Consider the following 20779-nt stretch of genomic DNA (forward strand, 5'->3'; position numbering starts at 1 on the left):
ACAGTCCCAGAAATATGTTTATTTAAAAACACTGCATTGAGCTCACTTCCTCTTTCTTAAAGAGCCTCACTAAGTTTCTGCTAACTGGAATAATTCTCTGTGTGCTCAGAAGAAGTGATAACAGCTTGCATTTATTTAGCTCTCTTCATGCCAGAAGACACTAGAGCATTTTACAAGCCGTGGGCTGGACCAGGCAGGGCACTTTGCACCACAAGAAGTCTTTTTACAGTCTCATGTGGATTGTGCTCCTGCTGTGTGATCCAGCACTCTGGTCACCCCTGCTCTTGCTGGGCTATGACATTGCTTTCCCAAGGTTATGAGAGCACTCAGCAAAGCAGGGTGAAGGGGCAGTGTTCCTCAGGCTCACATGAGCCTGCAAGTTAGGAGCAAAATCTTCCTTACAGTACTCCTTGATCCAGAATTTCTCCTCATTGCATTCAGCTTTGGTGTATGGTTTTCAGGAATAGCTTTGTGTGAGTGAGAATATAAGGAAGGTGCTCCCCTTACGACTAGGATATAAAATATATTAGAGCATAGCTGTGTCTCACAGTAGTGTAGAACACAGAAAAGGCAGCTACCAAAGTCCTTACGTTGCAGGGGAGGGTCAGAAAAGCTAAGTGAACTCTCCTCTCACTAGAGTGCACTTGAGACATTTGTTGCCAAGCTTAAAACCTACATGTGTTAACTGTGTTCTCGCTTCTTTTCCACCAAGAGGCTGAATAACCATCCTGGAGATAAAAGGAGAGGCCCAGGAAATCTGAGTGAAATGTGTAGAGCACAAAAGGAGCCACCATTCCCTGTAACACCTCTTGCCAGAAAATAATTTTCACGTATTGGGCATTCATACAGTCATATGGAAAACTCAAAGGAAACATCTGCTACTTGCCCATATGGTCTGCTGCTAGCCACAGATAGTATGTAGAAAGTAGTAAGAACCAGGTTGAATTACACTGCATGCAGAACTGAACCACATAAATACAAGCGTCTTTACTCTTTTCTAACATGTTGGTATGTCCAGTGCTTTGTTAAGAGCATGAAAATCAACACAACTGAATTTTTGGAGTGAAGAAAAAGCAGTTGAAAGCTTTACCATAGGCTAGATAAAAAATTGATTCTGACATAATGCTGGGAAAATGGAGTTTGGCAAAACTGACAATTTAAAAATTATTAAAATAAATTCAGGGTAACAGTTAGAAAGCATGTGCTCTATGTTTGCGGAAAATCAAGCAGTTTGTATATTGACTTCTAAGTTAAGGCCACAGGAGTGGTTGAATGGGGGAAGAAATAATCTAAAAGAACATAATGATGTCTGTACTTACATTGTTGTATCTGTACTGACTCAGTGTGGGGTGCTGTGCAGTGCTGCCAGCGTTCACAGCTGTAGAACAGTGAGAACACAGTTGCCCCCTTTCTGGGACCCCTACTTGGCAAACTGTAAAGACGATGGTTTTCTGTCTCCCATAGCCCAGAATCAGTGGCACCAGATGAGAGCTGCCTGTTTGTGATGTGGTAGTTTGGAGATGGGCAGGTGGCTGGAAAGGCCAGAACTAGTATTGCTTTACACTGAACAGAGTTCCTGTACTGTTTTTCCCTCCATTTACTGGCAGTTCTTATGAGATTTCTGTCTGTCTGACAGCCAACCTTTGGTAGTCCTTACACCTCTAAAGTCCAGGTTTTCAAATCCTCTTGCAGTTTGTTGTGATACTTGTTTGCCCATCAGTCACACGATCCAGTCCTTAACCTTGTCAGCACAGAGAAGATAAAAACAGTCTGCTTGCATTCAGGTTTCCTTGGCCCCACTGGGTGTTCAGGTACCTTCAAAGATCAGTGCTTTGACCGAGGCCCCTGGGCCCTGCCCCTGCTGCTTGGGGAGTCTGGGGGAACCTGATCCCACAGCTCTGGCCTCAGGCTGGGTACTTGCCTGGAGAGCTGCAGCATTGGGAGAGGGGCTTGTGCTGGCATTCTCCTCACGACCTCCAGCAGTCTGGGATCACTCTTGCTGTGCATTAGTGGAGAGAACAGAAAGAGTTCATGAAACTGGGGAGAGTTAGGTTTCAATGAGATACTTAAGTCCCCCTTCTGACCCCTTTGTCTTTTATAATTACTTGCTTCATCCTGCTGTTTTTTAACAAGTTTGTGAAGATAGATTAAAGAGGTGAAATTCAGAGGTAGATTACACTGTTTTTTAGCTGTTGTCCATATTTTATGTCCTTGTGTCTCCCCTCTCCCCTCCCAGTCATTCATAGATGTGTTTGTCATCCTCAGTAAAACACAGAACACACTGCTTTTGAGGCTGTGCAGGTAGACTATTGCTTTTGTGCATGTCATTGTGGATGAAAAGTGAGTATCTCCTTTCTGATCTCAGTGTTGTCAGACTAATGAGAAATCTAGCTTACTAAACATAAAAAGGGAATAATTATCTTGAAAATTTCAAGTGATGTTACACCAAAAAGCCAGACTCTTCTTTCTTCGAGGCCACTTTCCAATGTGCTTTTGGGAAAGTTGCCTCTTTCCTGTAGCAGGAGCTCAACAACTGTCTCCTTCTTGCTGGAGTGTGTTTAGGCTAAAATATATAAAACCAGTAAGGTATTCAGATACCTCAGGAGTCAGATCAGAACTGAAACTCAAATAGGAAAGAAATACTTCACAAGTTCATGTAAAAATGTGCGGGATGCTAACAAGCTGTGGTGCAACTCATACTCACTGTTGTTAAAAGTGCCAAATTGTGAGATGATGCCTTCATTTCTAAATAACTGAAATTTAGAAATGTTCTTTCAGGAAAAGGTTTTCCATGTCAGTTTTTAGCTTAAACAGGTTTTTGTGATGAGGCAACAAATTTCTAATTGTTTGTAAAGAGACCTTAAAAGAAAATGGCAAATAGACCTTTAATTATGGTTCATTTACCAGATCACACTGTGCTAGCTGGCTGCTGAAGAGAACAATGTTAGTGAAGGTAGATAAAAATTACACAAATAAACTTGAATAACTAAAAGCCTTTGGGTATTTTCAGTTCTGCTAGATTGTACTCTGCAGAGGAAAGGATTTCAGTGAAATTGATTTATGCTGTCTTTTGTTTATCTTCTTATTGTCAGACTGTACTAGTGATCAGAATGAAAATTCATGTAATCTGGTTTGCTGTGTAAACATCGTGCATATGCTAATTTGGGGATCAAATAACCTTCAAGCATTGTGAACATTTAAATAATATTGAGCTAATACTGGAAGAATATATGATCTACTGAAACATTGCAAAATATGTAGTGTAACAGCTTTTCCTACAAGATATTTTCTACAATATATATATTTCCTATTAATATAAAGGAAACTTGAAGTATCATTTCTCCAGTTACAAAATAGCTTGGCTAGGCAGTAATCCTGTAACACTTGTAATCACCTAGTACAGGTGACTGGGCTACAGGTGACATTCTCATCACATCATTCTATCTTCTTATGCCAAAAGTTTGACAGGGACAGTTCTAGTTTTTGGATTGAGGTGCAGGATTCTTTTGTGAAATAAACAATTGGATTAGAGGTTCTTATCAGTTGTCTTTTCACACTGCTTGTGGGTCTAATATGTTTATGCTAGAAGGGAAGTATGTGCAAGAAAAAGAGCATGATACTTAAAGACCAATGCAGAGCTTATCAGGACCATCTCCTGAATTTGCATGTAACATCAGCTCAAATGTAGCAGAGACAGTAACAGTACTAACATCCCTCAAACTTGCTTGAGCTTGTCAGCAGCTTGTCAATCAGCACAACTTCAGGGAGCTACTGGGGTCTGTTCCAAAGTGTTGACAGAGCAGCATCACTGGAGTATCTTGTATTTTTGTTGATGCCTAAGCTGTCAGACTCCAACAGTGTCTAACTACTCAAACTCCCTTTCTCATGAAAAAAGGGCTCAAATTGTACCTCAGTGTTCAGCAGCTCTCCAGCTGAACCAGCCCCCAGAGGATGCCCATGAAAAAATAGCTCTTCCCCCTTCTGGATGAAGAGCCCTGCTGCAGTTATTCAGGATGCCACAGCTGACACTGTCTTCCTCAGTCTCCAGAACAACAGTCATTCTCAAACTGTGCACAGAGCTGGTTCAGGGGAGAGTAAAGCTTATTAAATGCTCCAAGGAGAAAATTGGCATTTTGAGGGGTTTAACAGGGTTATGAACGGACTCATTCGAATTACACTTAACAGTAACCTCTGTGCCATGCAGCTGGGGCTTACCTTTGTGAGCTATGTCAGCATGTTTGCCTCCATGTCAGCTTGGTCTTTTTATTTCCCCATCTCTTCAGGCACAATAGGTTTGTCATAATGCCTAGAAGAGGCAGAAGGAAAGAGAAGATTCTGGTCATCTGGAACCCTTGTGATTCTCATCAGTAAAGCTATAAATCAGCCAGCCTGGCAACCTGAAGCAGCTTTTCTCAAGAGGCACTAATAACTTTAATCATTTTAGTGGGATTTGGAGGTATTGCAGCTGACTGAAAATATCTTTTCTTTTTCACTGTGCAAATACTAAATTTCATGCAGTAAACTAGAGGAAGATTAATTTGTTTCCACTAATGTCAGAACAAATTCTGAATTTGTTCTGAGTATGAAACTGTGAAATGAGGCAGCTGTCAGTATAATTTGCCCTTATCATTGCTGTGCCAGCAGCTCATGGTAGTTTGGCATTTGCAGCTCTTTTGCCATTGCACACTAGTGTGAATCCTGCCAGCCTGTGTAAGGCCAGACATGAGTACTGTTCATTTGACCAGGAACAGGGCACTTAAGTTTTTGCTCTCAAAATCACTTCAGCCAAATGATTCCTAGAGAGCTGCTGTCTCTCCTGCTGCGTTTCATATCTCTACAGCACAAGCATTGGCTGTGTCTCATTTGCATGCCCTCCATGTTAAGCCTCTGCTTTGCCATGTCCCCTCAACAAAATTGTCTCCTTCCTGAGCCTCGCTTCAAAATTTCACCTGGATATTAAGCTCAAAGAGTGCTAAATCCTGTGCTCCAAACTGCAGATACCTGTGGTGAGCAGTGATATGATGCTGGTAGCTCAAGTTTGGTACCTAGGTCGTGATCCTGAAAACGTGAGGGGTAAGAAAAGGAAGAATCAGTCCTTTCAGGAGCCTGGTGTAGTGAAGGGAGACAGAAAAGAAAGGGATAATAATGTTACTCTGGTTTTTTTTCTGTATCATCAGTCATGGAGATAAGTCTCAGTTGATTCAGAGCTATCTTGAGTCTGGTCAGTGGAGGGGGGAATTGAGTCCCAGTGCTTGGTCTACTACGGCAGGGGAACCTATGGACTGATGATTAGGGCATGGATTCAGGTACATTCAAAGAAAGAAGTGGTTCTGAGTTGTGTGTTTGTCGCCAGAGTCTCAAATGGTATGTGGGAATATATTCAGGTGTTGATACTGATAACTCAAGGTAAGGAGATTTTTAGTGCTCAGAGTAATTAGAAAAAATTGACAAGATTATGAACTCTCCAGAACATCAGCTAAAGTAGTATGTCCATGATTTTAAACCCAGTTCCAAACATCTATAGAAAACCCAAGAGAACGTAACTAGAGAGGAAGGAATTAGCAGAATGTTTTCCCTCAGGTGTCTTTAGATCTGAAATGCATTCTGTTCCTTCCTCTGCTAGAGCTCAAATCTGGTTATACCTGAGTGTGCAGAAAGTTCCTGTAGTACTCAGTATCCAGTTCTCCACAGCACACCAATGGCTACAGGCTGTGCACTGGAGTGTACCAGCTTGATACAACATTTTAGTGTCAAATGGACACTAAGAAGCATTAAAAGAAAATGCTTTCCCAGGAGGTATTGCTGAGCTGAGCTCTGAGCAGTTCTCAATAACATTTTTGCTGTGGTCTAATCATGATCACTGTATTAAGGCTGAGTAGGGCATTTTTCCAGAAAATACATTAAAATGGTTGAACTCCTAAGTTAAGGAGCTGTTCAGTTTAAGTGACTGTGGGACCTTAATGTGAAAACAGTGGGATCCTAGCAGGAATGAGAGACAAGATTTGATCCATTGGTTTTTCCACACTGTTCTTGTCCTTTCTCCTTCCCTGTTAGCATTTAGATTTCTCTTTGTAGCTGTCTTTTTATTTTTCCCTCAGGCCAGATTTTTTTTTTCAGTTTTCTGTCTGTTGTCTTAATCTGTTTATAACTCTTATAAATTCTTGTTGGAGGAAGTGTTGCTCTATTTTGCATTTGCTGGTGCTGGTTGGCCTAGGACATTTCTAAAGAAACATTATCTTTTCCCATGTATGACACATGGCCATTTATGGTTTCCAATGCTGAGAAATTCCAGATGAAAATTAGTATGTTCCCTTTTTTTAGCCGAGAGTGCATGTCCTCTGCTGATATAAATTAGTACAGCTGTATTGTCTTCAGGGAGGGGAATCCTCGTGAAGGTCTGTATGTTAAAGAAACTTAGTTTATCATATTAACTAGTCTGACATGGGCAAAGGCACCAAACTGTTTTTCTCTTGTGTTTTTCTTTAATTTTTCCAATGTTAGTTTGTAGCTAGAAAGGAAGTACTCAGGTGGTTGTTCTTTAAATTCATCGGTCCTGTCCTCTACTGCTACAACATCCAAACACTTTCCTGAAATATTTGTCAGAGACCAAAATGAAACATTAGGAATGGAAAACTGTCTAGTAACAGATAAGATTTGACTATAAAATATGATAAATATGGGACTGCTATGGCCTTGCTTTCATTCTGGTATTAAAAGTGGTTTTATTTGGCATCAAAATAAAATGTTAGGGGCCAACTGGTTTAGTAAGGATCTGTTGTTAGACTGCAGAGAGGACAGTCCTGGAATGAACTGCACTAAAACACTCTTCTCATGAGCTCTGCTGTTGTGACCTTGTTGCTTGAATATGTTTTCCAGACAAAAGTTCACGTTTATATAGCCTGTGTAGTGGGCTAGGGAGACACTTTGATAACAGAGGCAGAAAAGACAAAAATCTGCAGTTTTTTTAATTTAAGAGAAAATAGTAAAGATGATTAGATTCTCTTTGTAGAGGGTAGAAATAGGTAAGAACTTACAAGAGTCGTTTCAGCCACCTGTTGTGAAAGTCAAGGAAGTTTATTAAACCATGTAGTTACAAAAGCTATTTGAAAATGGATTAATCCTGAGAAGCTATGACTATTTAGATTAGCAAGCTGAAATCATCACCTGCTTATTTGGGGTTTAAGCTTAATGCTTATGCCTGGAGAATACTGAGTGCCAACTGGAACAAGCGTGTCCTTCCATTGTCAGAGCCTGCCTCTTAACTGATTTGCTCTACCGTGAAAACACCCTGCTGTTTTATTTCCTCTGGTGTGTAGGTCACACTAAATTGATCTGGCAGGCCAAAACAATAATTTTAGTCTTGTTTCTATGTATGAAACAAAAAAATGTGTTACACTGCAGTTGTGTTGTCTTACTGCAATCTTTGCCATCAGCCAACCAGCTTCTGTCCCTCTTGTTGACTACTGGGAGGCAGTGTAAAGATCTCCTCCTCTACAGGAGGCATGGGAGGCTGGGAAAACCCAAGGGTAGAAGACTGCAGAGCTTCTGTTGCAAACCTCCTGTATGAGGTTGGTTGGAAGATTTCAATGAATGGCACTTGAACATGCTCTAGCTGGTAAATGCTTGGTTGTCAGCTGTGTGTTTGCTGTGTTCCCCACACTGCCTGCTCACCAATCTTTCCCTGTTGTAGTTAAGGACCTTTCAGTTCTTCTCTGTTAAAGTCTTCTGTCTCTCTTTACTGCCCACTGAACTCTGCAGGATCTTCTTTTCTTGCTAAGGATGTTCTAGAAAAATGTTTTGGGTTTAAGTTTTCTATAATGTCTTCCTTCAGTAGAAGCCTGTTCACATGTAACTCAGGGTCTTCACTGGGTACAAAAGCTAATGTTTAAGGTTGATTTTACTAGAAGGGTTGAGAGCTCCACTCTTCCCATGAGTGTGTGCCTAGATGTACTCCTGGTGTTTGACATACTTTCTGCAATTTCTCTCCCAGCTGCTTGAATTTACTCGCTTATGCAAACACAAACATTAATATTGGTGGTGTTTATTAAATGTGAATTTAACTTTAAGAATAATCTACTGAGGCAAAACCAGAATGACACACCAGAGCACTGTCCCCTGGAGAGAGCATTCTGCAGAGATGCTACTCCACTGGACAATGTTACTGCGTTCATAATGTGACCAGTTTACCACATGACCTGTCTGCTCTCAGACAGTTGCACTTAGACAGCTTATAAGCATTGTCAGGGATCAGACACCAAACGTTTGTGAAGGAGAGGCACATGACTCCTTTAGGAAGGCCAAGTAAAAGTGGAACAACTTGACTTCCCAGTCCTGGAGGGAATAGGGGGCAAGGAAACTGACTTCTTTTATGGAGATACTTTAATGTTTGTTTACATCACAAACCATTTTCTTGTTTACCCTGACATGTTTTGCAAAAATACCTCTAAGGAAGAGAAGGACCTCATTTCACACATCTTTAATTTTGTTGCATTCTTAGTTTTGTGCTGAGACCTAAACTGTATTAATCTGGGTAGCAGCAATGGTATATCTGGCTTAATTAGGAAACAGGCTGTTTAGTCATTTGAGGATTGCTGTGCTGAATCAGACTGACTTCCACATCTCTGCAGATACATGGGAAGGCCAGTGAGGTGTTTGTGTAAAGCAGCACACACTCATTATCACTAATTTTTTGTAGCTGGCTTGCCTAGGTGTTTCTTCAGCTTCAATTTTTTAAGTCTTACTCATTTCAAAACGGCCCGTAATTAATGTCTGAAGTCTGCGTGTAGTTACAGCTTTTGATTTTGTTGAAGTTCTAGCATGAATTAAATTATTATTTTTTTCTTTCTTTTTTTCCTTTTTTAGCATCGTAGACAAAGAAGTGTCATTAATGGCAGAAATTGATAAAGTTAAAGAAGAAGCCAGTAAGTAAAAAAAAATATGCAGGGAAATTCTGGAATACTGTGGAAACAGTTGTTTTGTTTGGCAGAAAATTACACAATCCATAAATTTAGTTAGCAGCATTCCATCATCTTTCATTCTATATGTATACAGTCAGATAAGGCTTTGATGTTCCAGGGTAGTTTCTGTGAGGATTGTTCATCAAAATTTCAGTATTATGAAATTAAGGTAAACCAAAAGGTGATATGGAGTTAGACTTAAATTACTTACTCCTTCTGCTTACCTATCAGAGATTTTCGACCACTCTTTTTTTTTTCCTCATTTCTGTGGTTATTCAATTACTTTGTTTCCATTTATCAATCACTGTTTTCTTGCTTATATTACCTACGTAAATTAGGATACTGGAATTACAGAGTAGGGGAGTAGGTTATTGTGTTGCCTTGCATAGCTTTAAGGGAGAGTGATCAAGCTTATGAATTAGAACAATTTTTAAAAAATCTAAAAACAGATGTTTACTGCAGTCTGTTTTCTTAATAATCTGTGGGAGTTGATCTGATTCTAGGCTTTCATGTTGTCTCTGGGTTTTGCATTTTCATGTATATATATTCTGATTGGGGGGGGGGGGAGCAAGATGAGCCGTGTATTAGGATACCACAATACCTGTCTCACACTCCATCCAAGATACAGTATTTGTATTTACCCCCAGTAAATACAGGGGAATGTGTTTCAGTAGAGAATGCTAAGCAATAAATTGAACACTAACCAAAGCATTGTTAGAATGATACTTTTCCTGGCAGATGAAAATATCCTTTCTAGGAATGTATATAATCCTTTTATTGATTTCTGAATTTAAGGTCCTTCCAAGCAGGGTCACAAATATATGTAACATTCTTGAATGCTTCATTTGCATTTAGAACTCACTTAGTTTACAAAGGTATACTAATTGAATTTTTGTTTAAAAAAATGGTCTAAATTCTCTGTTGCTGCCCAAGTCTCTTGCAGTTGTATGTTTGGAAACTAGAAGGTATGAGTTATGACAGCAAAGATTTGCATTAGTTTGTGTTTTGAATTTTATTTGTTAAATTTCTAGGAATAACATGAAAGAGATGTGGATTGGAAGCTCTGTGTTATTCTGGGAAGGAGTTGTGGAGGGATATGTATCAGCAGCTTTTTGGTTACCTGCAGACACCAGGTAGCCATAATCAGCTACAGAGCATGCACTCATTCCCAGGAAAACCAGTGGTAGAATTCCCACTGATCAGCAGACACAGGTTTAAGCCCTAACTGCATAAACAAAACCACATTTTCGAAATCCACTGTCCAGGGCTGATGGTATTATAGGGTCCCTTCATTAATCTTGGCCAGTTACAGGAATTTTTGTAGAAAGTAAACCAAATTCCTACCTACTGGCATGCAAAGTGCTCCATTTGCACATGGCATGTTCTGTTTCCCTGTTTTCCTGCCAGCTCCACGCATGACAGTGGATGGCCCCAGTACCTGTCTCCAACAGCGTGGTTTCTGCTGTCTCTCAAGGTTGCTGTAGGCTGTGAAGTGCCTTCAGAAAGAGGCAGAAAGTTGTTACAGGATTCTAACATGCTAACCGAGATTTAGAATATTATTTATTTTCATATCTTTTTGCTGCACTTGAGGACTGTTTTATAGTGGGTAATCTTATTCTTACTGTCAACACTAGGAAAAATTCCAAATATGATAATTTCAGGGTTTTTTTAAAACATGGGTTTTGGCTGGCATCTCATGGAAATAAATGCCAGTATGAGATCATATGGTCTAGGCAGTCACTTCAGCAAAGAGGATGTTCATCTTGGGGAGGAACAGTATTAGCATTACCTAGAATAAGCAGTAAAGCAGAACTATTGGACAAGGTAAGCAGCTGGTAAACTGTTCAATTAATCTGATAAAATTTTCTCACTCTCGTAGATCATATTCTACAAAAAAATGAAATTAAAAGATCAGCTGGAGAGATAGCAGCTGTTCTTAGCATAAGTAATAATGTAGGCACAGATTTACCAGCAGGGCTAAAGGAACTGTAGCCACCTCTGCCTTCCCTGCCCTGTGTGACACGCGCTCCTCTACAGTCACACAGTTTGTTTGCTCCCACACAGCTGTACAGGTGCAGCTGTGTCTCCCTGTGCCTGCTGGACCATGCTGCACTCAGTGAAACGTGGGAACAGGTTTCCCAGAGGAGGGGAGATCCTCATCCCTGGCAGCATTCAAGGTCAGGCTCTGAGCAACCCCATCTATTGAAAATGTCCCTGCTCATTGCAGGGGGGTTGGACTCGAGACCTTTAAAGTTCCCTTCCAGCCCAAACTATTTATGATTCTATGATACTTTCAAAAGAAGGTATTAAATAAATTATATTTAATGATGATTAAATAAATGATAATGGGTTAAGAAGCAAACTGTCTGTGAAATATCATTAATTCTCACCTTTAAAAATAGCGTTAAAAAGTATAAGCTGGTTACATGACTTCTCAACTGTGCCGTGGAAATTTGTGGCAAAAAGAAGGCGAAAAAGCCAAGACCTCCACAGCTGTAATGGAGTGTGTCCTTAGGATAGTTTACATTAAGTACCACTCCCCCTGACTGTATGTGTAAGTTCAAGGCAAAAGACTGTGACTGATACTACTTTACGTTTAGATGTTGTTTCCTCTCTGCCATAAGTACTGATCCCATCAGATAGTTAATCAGTTGTTGCTTTTACACTGAGTCACCATGTAGGTAATAGTTGGTTTCAATTCAACAATATTTTGTTTTCTACCAAAATTACAATGTCGTATTATCTTGTGTATAAGTAGATCATTGCCTCGTGGTTTATGATTAATCTTTCCCTATAAGACTATAACTACTCACCCCTTCCTTACATAGAATATACAAGACAGGCAGTAATGAATATTTAGTATTATTTTTAATAAAGACTACTGGCCTTTAAAGCTGCTTTGCTGTTGAAATGGCAAATGTGTATATTCCGTATGTGAAAGCAAAATGGTGATGTATATGAACAGGGGCTTTTTCAGAGGAAGTGAAATTCCCCTGGGTAAATCAAATACAGCATGTCTTCAGAAACAGACTGGTGACTCAATGTAATGCTTCTTTCCATGTCTCAGTGGAAGTCTCCCTGTTTTGCGATTCAGAATAAAGCACCAGAAAACTCAAAACAACATGTCTTTGCCCCTGTTTGTCTGAATGTTGGAGGATTGGTTTAACTTTTATTTTCTGACAGCTATCCCATTTTCAGATCTTTTTGAAAATCAGGCAGTTCAGTGAAATATGCTGATCAACTTAATCTGTGCAAGTAGCATATTGGAAGTCCAGTTGAAGTCAGTGGTCCATGTTTGTCTCGCATGTGATGTACCATGTTAATGCCCAAAGACTAATAAATTACAAAGCAATTTACCTTCCTAGCATTAATGGCTGACTATTGGTATTTGGCAGTGGAAATCCTGACTGCTCGGCAGAAGAAAGCTGAGGAGCTGAAGAGACTGGCAGACCTAGCCAGTCAGATGGCTGAAGCACAACTGTCTGAACTTAGGGCTGAAATTAAGGTCAGGCATTCACTTCTGCTTGGGTATTTTAGCTGTTTGCAGAAATGTCTGGGAAGAGTTGTCACATTAACATGCCCAGGCTGTTCATTCCTGCCATGGGCTGAGGGGTAAATAGCTTTCCATAGGGAAAGTGTAGCTTCTTAAAGTACTGTAGCACCTCTGAGCAGTGTACAGATGCTATCGGAGAAGTGTAAGCTATCCCCTCTTCAGTGTAGCAGTGGGGAGTTTTGCTGTTTGTGTATCATTTAGACTTGGCAAGTAAACCTGATAGCTTCAGGTTCAGTGATCAAACACATATTCTCTGCTGAAATGACCCTCTTCCCAAGTGTGGGAGTGATCCACCCATCACTGGGCTGTGAGACGTAATTTTGTATGGATGGGATAATACTTGGTTCTGCACAGAGATCTTGTGTACAGGGCAGGGTCAAGAATTTGTTGAGCCTTAAAGTGAGCTTAAGTATTGATTGGTTCTTTTACCATCCATACAGTCCTTTGTTCAGAATGTAAATTACTGTTATCATGTCTATTTTTGCAGCACTTTGTGAGTGAACGGAAATACGATGAAGAGCTGGGCAGGTCTGCCCGATTTTCCTGTGATACAGAGCAGCTGAAGACCCAGATTCAGCTCTGTGGAGAAAGTAAGTGCTAATGATTGCTCTCAGAGTTTCTCAGAACATACCTGTTCAGCAGAGCTGACAGCACATGTGCTGCCAGTGTGTGTGTGTGTAGCAAGCCCAGTGTGAGTGGTGTCTCTGGCTGCAGCAGGACTGCTGAACACACACAAGTCAACTTTACAGTATGCAACATGTTAGACTCACTGTGCCTGGGCTGCACAGTCCATCTGCAGGTGCACAGTACCATCTTTGTCAGCAATTTCCATGTATTACTCAGATCAGTTGGAGTTTTCAATCTAAACAGGATCTCCAACTCTAGGGAATACACAAATTCAGTAATTTATAAATAAATAGTAAATTGGAAGCTTCTCTGTGTGAGCATAATGTAATGAGACCAATTCAGATCTCTCCTGCTAAGAAGTAACTCCCCAGCTTTATAACAGTATTCCCTGGGTTTTTCAGGAGACATATGGAGTCCTAAATCATAGAATCACTAAGGTAGGAAAAGACTTCTGTGATCACTAAGTCCAGCTGTCAACCACCATGTTCACAGTTAAACCATGCCCTCAAGTGCTATATCCATGTGTTTTTTGAACACTTCCCTGGGCAGCCTGTTCCAATCCTTGACAACCCTTGCTGTAACAAAATTTTTCCTAATATCCAACCTAAACCTCCCTTGGTGCTACAAGAGACTACTTCCTCTCATCCTGTTCCTTGTAACCTGAGAGAAGGGACTGGTCCCACCTTGCTACAATCTCCTTTTAGGTACTTGTAGAGAGCAATAAGGTCTCCCCTCAGCCTCTTTGTCTCCAGGCTCCTGTTTCCAAATCATGTGCCCTTCTGCTTGGAAATTCAGTTTTTCATTTTTTTTGCTAAAAGTGTCATGTCCCCGTGGCAAAATAAGAGCCTATTTTTCATTTTTGTCATGCTTTTTTCCCGTAAAAAAAGTAAGTAATACAAGGCTTTGCCCAGAATGTTACTCTGTCCTATGGTATTCCAGTCAGGAGAAAACTGGTAAAATAATACTTAACTAGTGCATCTTGGTGGAAGGAAAATAATAAATGTTTTCAAGTAGTTCCTTAAAATAGAAAACAGAGAAAATGCTACACAGTCTGCCAATACAACGTTCTGATTACATAGCTAAAGAACTGACTGCTTGGAGGCATAACCAGTTTAACTCATTAGACCATAAGAATTGCTTTTGCAGAACACTTTGAAGATCCATCTAACCCCATATCCTGTCTCTCAATGAAACCAACCCAGGATGTTTCAGAGGAAGACGTAAACTTCCCAGTAATGCATCTAATTGTTTACAGTCACCTCATAGACCCTATCTAATACCCTGAGGCATAAGAGATTGAAAATGCCATAAAGATTATCTTGACTAATAGTACCAACAGCTGCTATTGATACAACCATAGACTATTTTTCTTAAACTCAATGAACTACTTTCCTAAATAACTTCCAGCTGCAGTTAATTCTGCAAGTTAATTATTTATACCTCGTTTCAGTAAAGCATTACATAAGCATAGTTTGATGCAGGCGTGTGCAAATCAGGTCAGTGAAGTCAGAAGAGCAGCTATTAGCAGGGGAGCAGTGTCATCCTAGAAATGACTGATAGTGCACTGACTGTCTGCAGAACTTTGCTCATACCTGCCCTCAGTGACCTTAGATGAGCAACTCATGATGATGGATGGCTTTGACAAGAGCTTTTCAGTGCAAAAGATGTTCCTCTTAGCATCATCTCTCAATGAGACCCCTACCCTGCTAGGACCTGCAAATACCCCTCAAACAGAGACTATACGAGGCCTATAGCTACAAACAGCCACTGTTAAGGGCTTTAACAAAAGCAATAACCAAACCCACAGAGCTTGCGCAAAGGAAGAAGTGTTCTAGCATGAGAAGAGCATAGACAGCATGTACTCAAAATTAAGGACGAGAAGAAATAAGAAGAATTGGATTGACATGTATCAGAATGCCCAGCAGAGGATTGTATCCTTTTCTTGTACACCTTTTTCTGTTAAAAATACATTTTTATGACAAGCATCTGGGTTTTTAAATGGTCTTCCATGTGCAGCAGTGTGTTTTAGACAAGCGAGAATTAACAGAATTCAGGGATGGTTGGCCTCACTGAACTCAGAAGGGAAAATTCAGTTCATTGTGCAGATCATTGCACTGTTTTTCTGAAGAGGACACCTAGTGGGAGAAGTAGCTGATGTTGGCATAAGTGAATAAGATCCTCAGAAAACCTAACAGACGATGCTTAGTTACTAAAATGATTCCTCATCTTCTTTCTCTGTACTAGAAGTGAAAAAATAGATGAAAACAACAGGTGTCTCTCTGGAGTGAACCTCAAATTTGTCATCTGTACCAGAAGGAAACAGAAAAATTCCATAATCAGAAAAATCAGGACAGCAAATTAAGATCAAGAACTTCATTAGCCTCAGAATCTTCTTCAAGACTGCTTGGGGGCCATTTCACAAAGGCAGCTTGAAGAAATGCAGAGAGGAATCAAGCATTTTTTTGGGTGCATTTCATACCCAGATATGACAGTGCTTAGTAAATTAGGTGATCTCAAAATACTGAGAAGTAGAGAGCAGGAATATTCTGAGATGGGCAGTAGTGGTTCCTGATTGTGAGGAACAATCTCACTGCTGTGGTCTGCATGAAGTGGATTAGTGCAGTGCATTCAGTTCCAGTTTTTATAGATATCCATGATATGGAAGAATCTTTTTTACCCATTTCCTTGAGAGAGAAATAAGTGAAGTTCTCTTGGATGCCAAAATCCTGGCCTTTGCCAGGCTCCTTCCAGTTTTAATGTAGTGCCACCACATTGGCTCTTTTATCTCCAGAAGTGCTTTGCAGTGAGGCAGATTCACAGGTGTGGAACACTATGGGCTGACTCCCACCAAGTTACTTCAACAGTTAGCTTAAGTTAGCTGACTCCATTATTTAAAGTGAGACTGAAACCATGCTTCCAAAATTAACTGTAAGCAGGGTAAGAATACAGCCCTGTTGTTTAGATGTTGATCATTTAACTGGTAACATAATCCTTTTTTTATAGTTTCTCACCCAAAGAACAACTATTCCTCAAGAACACCATGTAGTTTAGTGCTGTCTTCAATGACCTCACATGCAACAACTGGCAAGCAAAATACGCACACTCGAAAGTCCTCTAGTAATGCCAAGAACTCTGATAATAAAACAGCCAGCAGTAAAGTACAAAGTCATCCTTCTTCCAATCCTACAGAAACTTCTTCTCAAGGAGTCCCAACAAATAAGCAGGTAAGATGTCAATCAGTTGTGAACTAAACTAAATTACTTCAAAACTTTCAGAAAAATACGTAGTGTTGAAAGTTGTTAATACGAAATCAAATACTGGTTTGTGGTCTATATTTAATTAATTCTTTTTGAAGATATGTAAGCATATACTTTCCAGCTTCATTTTCAAGTCAGCATGAACATACAAAGTAGAAATACCATATGAGTAAAGACAGCTGTCAGTTTAGAAGTGACTAGTGGCAGTAATAGAGTGAAAAAGAAATACTCTCCATTATATCTAATTGCTATGGTGGAAAAACATTTAGTCCTTGTCAAATGGTCAGTTGATGTGCTGTTGAAGCACAATTATTAGATACACTTTGAAAGTAGAATCTTGCCAGGTTTAAAAGCACATTATTTCAGAAGCTCTATAATACAGGTTATAGTACTGTGCTATGTTAGTAGCATTATATTATATATGTATGATACATATATGAATTATATTTTGTTGTAATAGCACCTTAAAATGTCCCTGTACAGTTGTTCTTAGGTAAAGTTGCCACTAAAGTTGGTCTGAATTTTGTACCAGTGGGGGGGATATTAGGCTCAAGTAGATGCCTGAAGGGAAATATAAGAGCAGTGCATAATGTCAGTGCATGTATGGAATCAGCTAACCTGTCAGGCATGCAAAGAAAACTAATTCAGTCACTTCCCACTAAGAATCAAAGCATCCTCTGAGCAAAATATCACAATGGACATGTCTTCCACAATGAGGATTCTTCACTTGACTTTCATTTACATATGAACGTCTGTTCTTCCTGCAGTCATACTGTAGGACTTGCACAACGCTTTACTAGGAAAGCAATATACATTTGGGAAAAAATCAGTCAGTATCAAGTTCTTCAGTACTTCTTAACTGCTCAGAGAATCACAGAGAGGTATCCTGAGCCAAAAGGGGTACACAAAGAGCGTTGAGTCCCCCTCCTGGCCCGGCACAGCACCATCCCCAAGAGTCACACCATGTGCCTAAGAGCATTGTCCAAACACTTCTTGAGCTCTCTCAGGGTTGATGCTGTGACCACGTCCCTAGGGAGGCTGTTCCAGTGCCCAGCCACCCTCTGGGTAAAGAACTCCCTGATACCCAACCTGAATCTCCCAACACAGGTTCAGGCCATCTCCTCGGGTCCTGTCACTGGTCATTATAGTGCCTGCCCCTCCTCTTCCCCTCACAAGAAAGTTGTAACTGCAGTGAGGTCTCCCCTCAGTGTCCTCTTCTCCAGGCTGAACTGACCAAGCAACCTCAGCTGCTCCTCATACAGCTTCCCTTCCAGGCCCTGCACCGTCCTCGTAGCCCTCCTTTGGACACTCTCTAATAGTTTAATGTCTTTCCTATATCATGGCACCCAAAACTGCCCCCAGGACTTGAGGTGAGGCTGCCTGAGTGCAGAGCAGAGCAGGACAATCCCCTCCCCTGCCTGGCTGGCGATGCTGTGCCTGATGCCCCCCAGGACACAGGTGGCTCTCCTGGCTGCCAGGGCACTGCTGAGTCATACTTATCTTCTGTTGACCAGAACCTGCAGATTCCTTTCCTCAACAGCTGCTGTTGAGATATCTAGAATTTCATGCCCTTTTCTGTATTCTCTTGAATCATGGCAGATTTTAATTTGGCACCAGTGATGAACCTGCCATCTGCATCTCTAGGCTACTCAGATGTAGTATGGTATTCGCAGTTGTGGTTTTAGTTATTATAGAGAGACTCTGGTAACAATCAAAACTTTTTAGTGTTTTCCCTCTCCTAGTAACAGTGTTAATTTTGACTGCTGTGTTTCTTGGCCTGTTGGAAGGATTCAGACAACCTAACAATTATCCAATTTCTTTCTGGGTAGAATGGGCCTTCTAGCCAGAGACGAAGATTCAACCCACAGCACCAAAACATGCGGCTCAATGGATCTCATAAGTCACAAGGTGCCAGTAATGAGGCAGATCAAAATACAAAGAGTGGTTCCAGGTCTGAGCACAGAAGACAGCAGCATAACAGCTTTCGATCTAAAAACAAAGGAGCTGTGAAAAATCAAGAGCAGTCTACAACTGCAAGGACCACAGAGAATCCAACGCATTCGGAGAAGTCCCGACGGAAGCATCACACGCCGGACACCGCAGAGCACAGGCCTTTCCAAGACAGGGTGTCACAATGCAATTTATGTCCTGCAAGAATGGAGGTCTCTGCTGATGCCACTGTTCTTTCAGTGCCAGCTGTAACTTTGGTGGCTTAAAATGTCACAGTGATGGCAGGCAGAGAAATTTAATCTCTTCATTTTAGTTCCTTGCTCGAAAAGCTTGTTGGTGAAGAAAATAAGTCAGAACATAGTCTTTTAAATCTTTTGCTGCTTAAAACTTGTTGGTATCTTTATTACTTGCTAATTATCAAAATTAAATCATACTTCCAAGGCTTTCCCCAGTATGTTCACATTTATTTTCTCATGACTGTACGGAATCTTACCAAAGCAGCATTTATTTCTTAGAAAAACGAAATCTAGATTGGAAAGATAAATTGATAATTAAATTCATAATAGCAAAAACCTGTTGTAGATATGTGGTTATACCAGCCAACATTATTATTTCATAGAACAGCCTGTATTAGAGGGATCCCAGGAAGTCTGTATGCTGTGGTCTGCAATGAAATCAAATAATCTTATAGAATTTTTCAGCAAATCTCTATACACCTCTTCTTTTTTGTGCGTGTATACACGTACATGCATGCACACTGTATATGCAGAGAGTATTGTTCTCTACAAGAAGAGTTGAAAAAGCAGTTCATTTGATTTTAGCTTACTGTTCCATAATCTGAGATCTTTAAATTCAAGTATAAATTGTATTAAATGTATTACATATTGGTATTTTTCATGGACAAACTATTTTTATGAGGCTGAGGAAATACGCTCATTTAAGTTTGGAATGTATATATAATGGCTATTCAGATGCACAGCCCTGTTCTCCATCCTTATCAGCCACTTTTCTATGACTAGTTGGATTTATTTTTTGCATATGAAAAGTTGCAGGTCTTCTAGACTTGAATTCAAATTATTTTTCTATATTTTTGCTGTAGGAACCATCTGTCCATAACAAGAGCTATGAGTAATAAATTACTTAGTCTTTATGTTCTGAGTCTGTATTTCAGAAAACCTGTTTCTTCCAAATAATTAAAATCTTCTTTCTAAAATACTCTGGTGTTTGCCGCTTTGCAGTGCCTAACCTTGTGCTCTACCCAAATTGTATTTGCTTAGTTGAACTGGTATCAGTGGGAGGCTTGCAGCTGAGTTTGAACAGGACTAGGCTTTTGCTTCTAGCTCGATTCTAATTATACAGCGCACAAAACAACCTTGCCATGAGAGCAATGAACACATTTTAAAGTAAGTTACTGTTTAACATAGTAAGGTGTCAGAATCCAGAGATGGCATCAGGTGACCTATTGGCCCAAATGTCAGAATCAGAAAGGTGTAAAAGGTCAGTAAGATTGACCTCTCATCCGGGTCAGTAAAAGCAGGAGGACACTTGAGCAGCTTTAGAAGTTTTTACACCTAGGTGATTGTTCGCTGTTGCTTTTTACCAGTTTCCTCTGCCTAATTCCTGTTCATTGACTGCACACTTCCTTACTACTGACAGGATTGGTATTCCTCTGGGGCCCTTGAAAAATAATCTCCAAGGGAAGAGCGAGGTGTATTCCTTAATTTTGTTTTTCTCTTGATATACGCATACCGTGTCCCACGTGTGAATATTGGTAAAACCTGATTTTAAAAAGCAAGTAACTCATCTTCATCTGGAAGAGTGGTGAAAGAAAAATAAACGTGTAGGTAGACACTGGCTTTCTTAGCATTGCAAGCACTGCTATTATCCTAGTTTATTACCTATCACACTTTTAAGCTAAATATTTTGGAGTAAATGGAAATGAAATTCCAGAATCTCTGTTGTGCATACCCATCAGATAGGTAGCTTCTTAAAATTTATCTGCTGCCTTACGGTTTGACTGTAACCTCACTCTAAGAGATGTAATTATAAATTCCATGCAGATATTTCACAGGAATTTCTTATATTATCCATATATAAGTTGTGAAATGTCTCTTCCTGTAATCCTTCCTAAAAAAAGAAAACCTAACTTATTTGTAATAACATTTATTCCTTCCTTATAGCTTCTACACTTGACTATTGATTATTGCATTATTGAAAGCTACTTTATTCCTTAAGTCAGTTTATCACAAGCTGCCTTCTGCAGATAAATAAATAAAATCTGTAATGTAAGTCATAACTCAGCACAACAGGACCACCTTGTGCTCTTCAGTACCAGCCAAGCTTTGATGTACTGGAGGCTCAGTATGTGACAGATCCAGGACTAACAGGTGAGAGATGGCCTTTCTCTTTTCTCTTGTGATGCAAAGACATCTTCC

At 40.1% G+C, this 20779-nt stretch overlaps 1 protein-coding gene across 6 annotated transcripts in view; it reads left to right on the forward strand.

Annotated features, from left to right (window-relative positions):
• Positions 1 to 19559, forward strand: part of SPATS2L (spermatogenesis associated serine rich 2 like) — a 116514-nt gene extending 96955 nt beyond the window's left edge. For all 6 annotated transcript variants that reach the window (XM_069022113.1, XM_069022114.1, XM_069022115.1 and 3 more), the window contains 5 exons: positions 8863 to 8921; positions 12353 to 12462; positions 12998 to 13100; positions 16141 to 16361; positions 18224 to 19559. In XM_069022113.1, coding sequence (XP_068878214.1) covers positions 8863 to 8921; positions 12353 to 12462; positions 12998 to 13100; positions 16141 to 16361; positions 18224 to 18610 — 880 coding nt within the window. In that variant the 3' untranslated portion in view covers positions 18611 to 19559. The remainder of the gene's footprint in view (positions 1 to 8862; positions 8922 to 12352; positions 12463 to 12997; positions 13101 to 16140; positions 16362 to 18223) is intronic.
• Positions 19560 to 20779: the final 1220 nt, after the last annotated feature.

This window comes from Aphelocoma coerulescens, chromosome 7 (assembly GCF_041296385.1).
Source record: "Aphelocoma coerulescens isolate FSJ_1873_10779 chromosome 7, UR_Acoe_1.0, whole genome shotgun sequence".
Lineage (NCBI taxonomy): Eukaryota > Metazoa > Chordata > Aves > Passeriformes > Corvidae > Aphelocoma > Aphelocoma coerulescens.